Here is an 8,894-nt window from a genome sequence, read left to right as displayed (position 1 = left end):
CGTGGGGCGGTGCCGTGGGGCAGGGGATGCTGTGGGGCGTGGTTGCGGGGCAGTGCCATGGGGCAGGGATGCCATGGGGAGGTGCCGTGGGGCAGGGGATGCCGTGGGGCGGTGCCGTGGGGCAGGGCGTGCCCTGGGGCGGTGCTGTGGGGCGGTGCCGTGGGGCGTGCCGTGGGGCAGCGGCCCTGCCCGTCTCCGTGGGTCCCCAGGCCTCCGTGGGTCCCTCCAGCGGCTCCAGCTCGACTACGTCGACGTCGTCTTCGCTGGGCCCCGCCCCGGCCCCGCCCACACCGAAGGTAAAGCCCCGCCCACCGGCCCCACCCACCCACCACTACCCCCCCGCCCCACCCATGCTAGGCCCCACCCCCTTCCCTCCAGGCCCACCCCTTCCCACAGGCCCCCCCCAAGTCTCCTCCCACCCCCACGAGTCGGCCCCGCCCCTTGCCCTGCCCCTCCCCACTCATAGGCTCCGCCCCCCCCGGTCACACCCCCCCCCTTGGCCCCTCCCACCCTCCCTCTCCCCACTGGGCTTAAAGCCCTCTCACGGGCCACGCCCCTCTCACGGGCCACGCCCCTCTCGCGGGCCCCGCCCCCTCGGGCCCCGCCCCCTCGGGCCCCGCCCCCTCAGGCCCCGCCCCCTCACGTGTCTCTGCTTCGCCCCACAGGGCCTGACCCGACCCTGCGCCTCCTGCGGCTGGAAGGTACCAGGGGGGTGGGGGGGGGCGACCCACGGGGACCCCCGGGGACCCCCGGGGACCCCCGGCACCCATGGGCCCCCCCCAGCACCCACAGCACCCCCAGACCCCCCCCAGCACCCATGGGCCCCCCAGCCCCCTGTAGCACCCATGGGTCCCATAGCCCCCCCCCCCCCGCACCCCCCCATAGCACCCATGGACCCCCCCCATCCCCCATAGCACCCATGGGCCCCCCCAAACCCCCATAGCACCCCCAGCCCCCCCATAGCACCCATGGGCCCCCCCGTAGCACCCATAGCCCCCCCCCTCCCCTATGGCACCCATAGCCCCCCCCAGAACCCTCATAACACCCCCAGCCCCCCCCATAGCACCCATAGCCCCCCCACCCCTGTAGCACCCATGGACCCACAGCCCCCCCCCCAGCACCCATAACCGCCCCCCCCATCCCCTATGGCACCCATGGGCCCCCCCAAACCCCCATAGCACCCCCAGACCCCCCCATAGCACCCATGGGTGCCCCATAGCACCCATGGACCCCCCCATCCCCTATAGCACCCATGGGCCCCCCCATAGCACCCACAGCACCCCCAGCCCCCCCATAGCACCCATGGGCCCCCCCATAGCACCCATAGCCCCCCCCATCCCCCATAACACCCATGGGCCCCCCCATAGCACCCACAGCACCCCCAGCCCCCCCATAGCACCCATGGGCCCCCCCAAACCCCCATAGCACCCCCAGCCCCCCCCATAGCACCCATAGCCCCCCCCCCCCACCCCCGTAGCACCCATGGACCCACAGCCCCCCCCCCCAGCCCCCTGCAGCACCCATACCCCCCCCCAGCCCCTATGGCACCCATAGGACCCCCCCCCCCGAGCCCCCAGAGCACCCATGGGCCCTCCCGCCCCTCCCTGCCCTCCCTGCCCCCCCCCCCCCCGTTGCTCGGGCCCTCAGTAGGGCCCAGAGTGAACGCCCGCCCCCCTGTCGCCCGCAGAGCTGGTGCGCGCCATGAGCGACGTCATCGAGCGGGGGCTGGCGCTGTACTGGGGGACGGCGGGGGGGGCGCCTGGTGACGTCATGGTGGGGACACGGGGGGGGACACGGGGGGGACACGAAGGGACATGGGGATGGTGGGGGGGGCGCCTGGTGATGTCATGGGGGGGACACGGGGGGGACATGGGGGGGGACATGGGGACATGGGGGGGACACGGGGGGACATGGGGACATGGGGATGGCGGGGGGGGCACCTGGTGACGTCATGGGGGGACACGGGGGGGGACACGGGGGGGACACGGGGACACAGGGATGGCGGGGGGGGCGCCTGGTGACGTCATGGGGGGGACACGGGGGGGACATGAGGGGACATGGGGACGGTGGGGGGGGCGCCTGGTGATGTCATGGGGGGACACGGGGGGGGACATGGGGGGATGGGGGGGACACGGGGGGAGATGGGGGGGAACATGAGGGGACATGGGGACATGGGGGGGACACGGCGGGACACGGGGGGGACACGAGGGGACATGGGGATGGCGGGGGGGGCGCCTGGTGACGTCATGGGGGGACACGGGGGGGGGCATGAGGGGACATGGGGGGGGACGCGGGGGGGACACGGGGGGGATATGGGGGGGGACATGGGGACATGGGGGGGGACACGGGGAGACATGGGGACATTGGGGACACGGGGGGAGATGGGGGGGACATGAGGGGCCATGGGGACATGGGGGGGGCATGGGGACATGGGGGGGACACGGGGGGACATGGGGATGGTGGGGGGGGCGCCTGGTGACGTCATGGTGGGGACACGGGGGGGGACATGGGGGAATGGGGGGGACACGGAGGGACCCGGGGGAACACAAGGGGGGACACGGGGGGGACACGGGGACACGAGAGGGGACACGGGGGGGCGTGGGGGGGGGGGGGGACATGGGGGGACACGGGGGGGGCATGGGGGGGACACGGGGGGACACGAGAGGGGACGCGGGAGGGACACGAGGGGACATGGGGGGGTGACATGGGGGACACGGGGACATGGGGGGGGACACGGGGGGACACGGGGGGGACATGGGGGGGACGTGGGGGGGGACATGGGGGGGACACGGGGACCCGGGGGGGACACGAGGGACACGGGGGGGTGACATGGGGGGGACACGGGGGGACGGAGGGGACACGGGGGTCGTGGGGGGGACATGGGGACAGGAGAGGGGACACGGGGGGACGTGGGGGGGGTGACATGGGGGGGACACGGGGGGACATGGGGACACGTGGGGGACACAGGGTGACACGGGGGGGGGACACGGGGACACGAGAGGGGACACAGGGGGATGGGGGGGACACGGGGGGTCGTGGAGGGGACACGAGGGGACCTGGGGGGGACACGGGGGGGCACAGGGGACACGGGAGGGGGGGGGGACACGGGGGGGACACGGGGGGGGGGACACAGGGACCTGGGGACCCGGGGGGACATGGGGGGGGACACAGGGGGACGTGGAGGGGACACGGGGGGGGGACAGCTCCGTGTCGCCTGTGTCGTGTCCCCCCCCCCCCCCCCCCCCCCCAGGACGCCTACGCGGTGGCCCGGCAGCTCAACCTGGTGGCCCCCGTGTGCCAGTGGGCGGAGCTTCCGCCGGAGCCCCGCCTCTTCCGGCAGATCGGTGCGGGGGGGGGCACCTGTGGGGGGGCATCCATGGGGGGGCACCCATGGGGGGGTTCTATGGGGGGGCACCCATGGGGGGGGGTTTTATGGGGGGCTGGGGGGGGGCACCCATGGGGTGGGGGCACCCATGGGGGACTGGGGGGGATCTATGGGGGGGCACCCATGGGAGGGTGTCTATGGGGGGCTGAGTGGGGGCACCCATGGGGGGGGCACCCATGGGGGGTCTATGGGGGGCTGGGGGGGGGCACCCATGGGGAGGGTGTAGGGGGGGGGTCTATGGGGGGGGGGCACCCATGGGGGGTTTCTATGGGGGGGCACCCATGGGGGGGGGGTTTATGGGGGGCTGGGGGGGGGCACCCATGGGGGGGGCACCCATGGGGGGTCTAGGGGGTGGGGGCACCCATGGGGGACTCGGGGGGGGGGTCTATGGGGGGGCACCCATGGGGGGGCACCCATGGGGCGGTCTGTGGGGTGGGGGCACCCATGGGGGGGGTTTATGGGGGGGGCACCCATGGGGGGGGCACCCATGGGGTCCCTGCGGGTGGGTCGCAGCCATGGGGTGCCGTGTGGGGGGGGCGGTCGGGGGGGGCGGGGCCGTGGGGTGGGGGGCCCGTGGGTCACCCCACGGCATCGCCCAGGCCTGGGTGCCCTCACCTGGGCCCCGCTGGCCCCCGGCCCCGCCCTGGACGAGGAGCAGCTGCCCCACGGCCGCCCCATAGCCAGGGTAGGTGTGTGTGTCCCCCGCCCCACGGCTGCCCCACGGCACCCCCCAACTGCCCCACGGCCACCCCATAGCCAGAGCCAGGGTAGGTGTGTGTGTCCCCTGCCCCACGGCTGCCCCACGGCACCCCCCAACTGCCCCACAGCTGCCCCATAGCCAGGGTAGGTGTGTGTGTGCCCCGCCCCGCAGCTGCCCCACAGCCGCCCCATAGCCAGGGTAGTTCCCCCGCCCCATGGCTGCCCATGGCTGCCCCATAGCCAGGGTAGGTGTGTGTGTCCCCCGCCCCACGGCTGCCCCACGGCTGCCCCACGGCACCCCCCAACTGCCCCACGGCTGCCCCATAGCCAGGGTAGGTGTGTGTGTCCCCCGCCCCACGGCTGCCCCACGGCCGCCCCCTCCGGGACCCCGACTGCCCTCTGGGGCACCCCAGGGCCCCCACTGCCCCCCCTCCCCTGTCCCCCTGTCCCCGTGTCCCCCAGTGTCCCCATGTCCCCAATGTCCCCTTGGTGTCCCCCTGTCCCCCCCGTCCCCCAGTGTCCCCTGGGGGTCCCCATCCCCCGGTGTCCCCATCCCCCGGTGTCCCCACGTCCCCTGATGTCCCCGAGTCCTCCAATGTCCCCCAGTGTCCCCATGTCCCCTTGTCCCCTCAGTGTCCCCGTCCTCCCGGTGTCCCCCAGTGTCCCCCAATGTCCCCTGGGTGTCCCCAGTGTCCCCCTGGCATCCCCCTGTCCCCTCATGTGTCCCCCACGTCCCCCATGTCCCCATGTCCCCCCGTGTCCCCCAGTGTCCCCCATCCTCCTGATGTCCCCACGTCCCCCCGGTGTCCCCCAGTGCCTCCATGTCCCCTCAATGTCCCCATTGTCCTCAGTGTCCCCATGTCCCCCCTTCCTCCTGGTGTCCCCTGTCCCCCCGGTGTCCCCATGTCCCCGATGTCCCCATGTCCCCCTGATGTCCCTGTGTCCCCCTGATGTCCCCACGTCCCCCTGGTGTCCCCATGCCCCCAATGTCTCCATGTCCCCCTGATGTCTCCATGTCCCCTACATCCCCATGTCCCCGTGTCCCCCTTGATGCCCCCATGTCCCCCTGATGTCCCCACGTCCCCCCGGTGTCCCCATGTCCCCCTGTCCCCCCGGTGTCCCCATGTCCCCATGTCCCTGGTGTCCCCATGTCCCCCATGTCCCCACGTCCCCCCCATGTCCCCATGTCCCCATGTCCCCCCGATGTCCCCATGTCCCCACGTCCCCCTGTCCCCCCGGTGTCCCCCTGTCCCCCTGGTGTCCCCCTGTCCCCCCGTCCCCCTGTCCCCCCGGTGTCCCCATGTCCCCCATGTCCCCCATGTTCCCATGTCCCCCTGATGTCCCCATGTCCCCCCGGTGTCCCCATGTCCCCCTGTCCCCCCGGTGTCCCCATGTCCCCACGTCCCCCCGGTGTCCCCATGTCCCCATGTCCCCCTGATGTCCCCATGTCCCCCCGGTGTCCCCGGTGTCCCCATGTCCCCCATGTCCCCATGTCCCCATGTCCCCCTGATGTCCCCATGTCCCCCCAATGTCCCCATGTCCCCGATGTCCCCATGTCCCCATGTCCCCTGTCCCCAGGCTGCGGGGCGCCGGCAGCCGCTGAAGGTGGGGGAGCTGCAGCCGCTGGCCCAGCGCCTGGGCTGCTCCGTGTCCCAGCTGGCCATCGGTGAGGGGACACGGGGACACGGGGGGACAGGGGGACACGGGGGGACACGGGGGGACAGGGGGGACACGGGGGGACAGGGGGACAGGGGGGGACAGGGGGACGGGGGGGACACGGGGGGACAGGGGGACATGGGGCCGGGGGGGACAGGGGACACGGGGGGGGACGGGGGACATGGGGGGACATGGGGATGGAGGGGACATGGGGGGGACAGGGGGAGGTGAGGGGACACGGGGGGACAGAGGGGACAGAGGGGACATGGGGGGGGACAGGGGACACAGGGGGGCAGGAGGGGACACGGGGGGACGTGGGGGGACAGGGGGACACACGGAGGGACAGAGGAGGACAGGGGACAGGGGGGACACGGGGGGACATGGGGAGGGGGGGACAGGGGACACGGGGACATGGGGGGACAGGGGGACACGGGGTGCCAGTGGGTGCCAGTGTCCCCAGGGTGGTCCCTGAATGCCAAGGGGATGGGGGGTGACATGGGGTGACAGTGGGTGACAGTGGGGTGACAGGGGGGTGACATTGGGTGACAGTGGGTGATGGGGTGACAGTGGGTGACAGCGGGTGACAGTGGGTGATGGGGTGACATTGGGTGACAGTGGGTGACAGTGGGTGACAGGATGACATTGGGTGACAGGGGGTGACAGGGGGTGACAGGGGGGTGACAGTGGGTGACAGTGGGGTGACAGTGGGTGATGGGGTGACAGTGGGTGACAGCGGGTGACAGTGGGTGATGGGGTGACAGGGGGATGACATTGGGTGACAGTGGGTGACAGTGGGTGACAGTGGGTGACAGGGGGGTGACATGGGGTGACAGTGGGTGACAGTGGGTGACAGTGGGTGATGGGGTGACAGTGGGTGCCAGTGGGTGCCAGTGTCCCCAGTGTGCTGAGGGGATGGAGGGTGACAGCGGGTGACAATGGGGTGACAGAGGGTGACATGATGTGACAGCGGGGTGACGGTGGGTGGCAGGGGGGGACGGCGGGTGGCAGGGGGTGACAGTGAGTGACAGGGGGTGACACAGGGTGACAGTGGGGTGACAGTGGGTGACAATGGGTGGCAGTGGGTGACGTGGGTGACGCGGGTGACGCGGGGGTGTCCCCAGCCTGGTCCCTGCGGGCCGAGGGGACGGGGGGTGACAGGAGGTGACATTGGGTGACAGTGGGTGGCAGTGGGTGACAGTGGGGTGACAGTGGGTGGCAGTGGGTGGCAGTGGGTGGCAGTGGGTGACATTGGGTGACAGTGGGTGTCAGTGGGTGCCAGTGGGTGACAGCGGGTGACAGTGGGTGACAGTGGGTGTCAGTGGGTGCCAGTGGGTGACAGTGGGTGACAGTGGGTGCCAGTGGGTGGCAGTGGGTGTCAGCGGGTGTCAGTGGGTGCCAGTGGGTGACAGTGGGTGTCAGTGGGTGCCAGTGGGTGACAGTGGGTGACAGCGGGTGACAGTGGGTGACAGTGGGTGCCAGTGGGTGACAGTGGGTGTCAGTGGGTGCCAGTGGGTGACAGCGGGTGACATTGGGTGACATTGGGTGACAGCGGGTGCCAGTGGGTGCCAGTGGGTGTCAGTGGGTGCCAGTGGGTGACAGTGGGTGACATTGGGTGGCAGTGGGTGCCAGTGGGTGGCAGTGGGTGACAGTGGGTGCCAGTGGGTGCCAGTGGGTGACAGTGGGTGACAGCGGGTGACATTGGGTGCCAGTGGGTGCCAGTGGGTGACAGTGGGTGACGCGGGTGACGCGGGTGGGGGTGTCCCCAGCCTGGTCCCTGCGGGCCGAGGGCGTCAGCTCCGTCCTGGTGGGGGCCGCGACCCCGCGGGTGCTGCGGGAGCAGCTCCGGGCCCTGCAGGTGAGGGGGGGGGAGGGGGGAGGGTGCCTGCGTCCCCCCAAACCCCGGGGTCCCCCCCTGACCCCCGGGGTCCCCCCGAACCTTCTGGGTCCCCCCTAAACCCTGGGTCCCCCCCAAGCCCCGGGTCCCCCCCATTGACCCCTTGGGCCCCCCCAAAACTCGGGGACCCCCAAACCCCCTGGGTCCCCCCCGACCCCCGGGGTCCCCCCAAACCCCGGGTCCCCCCATTGACCCCCTGGGTCCCCCCATGACCCCCCGGGTCCCCCCAAACTCTGGGGTCCCCCCAAACCCCTGGGTCCCCCATTGACCCCGGGTCCCCCCATGACCCCCGAGTCTCCCCCGACCTCGGGGTCCCCCCAAACCCCGGAGTCCCCCCAAACCCGCGGGGCCCCCCCCTGATCCCCGGGGTCCCCCCATTGAGCCCCCGCGTCCCCCCGAACCCCTGGGTCCCCCCAAACCCCCGGGGTCCCCCCCTGATCCCCGGGGTTCCCCCATTGACCCCCTGGGTCCCCCCATGACCCCCGGGGTCCCCCCCAAACCCCGGGTCCCCCCCATTGACCCCGGGTCCCCCCTGGCCCCGCCCCCCGCAGGTCCTGCCCCAGCTCCGCCCCTCGACGCTGCAGGAGCTCGAGACCCTGCTGGGGGAGGTGGCCCCGCCCTAGGCCCCGCCCCTCCCCTCCCATTGGCTGTCTCCCGCATGAGCACCGCCCCTCCCTTCGGCCGGCTCCAGGCCCCGCCTCTCGCCCCGCCCCTTGGGTGAAGGGGTGTGGGCGGGAGGGCGGGGCCCCGCCTTGCCCCTTCCCTCCCCATTGGTTGTTTGAGGGGGTGGAGCCAGTGAGTATAGCCCCGCCCACCCCCCGCCCTTCCCACAATGCCTTGCACCCCCGTGAGGGGGAGGAGCCATGTTGATCGATAGCAATAATACCCGCCCCCCCCGCCAGGGGGTGGGGCCTTTTAAGCACAAACCCCGCCCCTCTTTGACCGTCCCCCAATCGCAGCGCTTCCAGTGGGGGCGGGGCAAGGCGAGGCCCCGCCCCCTCCCCCCAGTGGGGCAATAAAGTGGCGTTTTCCACGTGGGGGGCGGGGCTGCAGCCTCGTGTTTGGGGGGGGAGGGGCTGGGATTTAGGGGGGCTGAATTGGGCGGGGGGGGCCTGGGATTTGGGGGGGGTCCTGGGGTGGGGCTGGAATTTGGGGGTCTGAATTGAGGGGGGGGGGCTGGGATTTTGGGGGGCTGAATTGGGGGGGGGGCTGGGATTTGGGGCAGTTGTGGGGGGGTGCTGAGTTTTGGGGGGCTGGGAC

General features: G+C 72.4%; 1 protein-coding gene across 1 annotated transcript; it reads left to right on the top strand.

Annotated features, from left to right (window-relative positions):
• The first annotated feature begins 73 nt into the window (after positions 1 to 73).
• Positions 74 to 8,667, top strand: LOC142403145 (voltage-gated potassium channel subunit beta-3-like). The gene is made up of 8 exons (XM_075489312.1): positions 74 to 296; positions 666 to 701; positions 1,688 to 1,773; positions 3,251 to 3,344; positions 3,985 to 4,070; positions 5,663 to 5,750; positions 7,507 to 7,595; positions 8,186 to 8,667. The coding sequence occupies exons 1-8, from the start codon at positions 74 to 76 to the stop codon at positions 8,255 to 8,257; spliced, it is 774 nt and encodes a 257-aa protein (XP_075345427.1). The 3' UTR covers positions 8,258 to 8,667.
• The last annotated feature ends 227 nt before the right edge of the window (positions 8,668 to 8,894 follow it).

This window comes from Mycteria americana, unplaced genomic scaffold (assembly GCF_035582795.1).
Source record: "Mycteria americana isolate JAX WOST 10 ecotype Jacksonville Zoo and Gardens unplaced genomic scaffold, USCA_MyAme_1.0 Scaffold_124, whole genome shotgun sequence".
Classification (NCBI taxonomy): domain Eukaryota; kingdom Metazoa; phylum Chordata; class Aves; order Ciconiiformes; family Ciconiidae; genus Mycteria; species Mycteria americana.
This window is presented reverse-complemented; position numbering and strand designations above follow the sequence as displayed.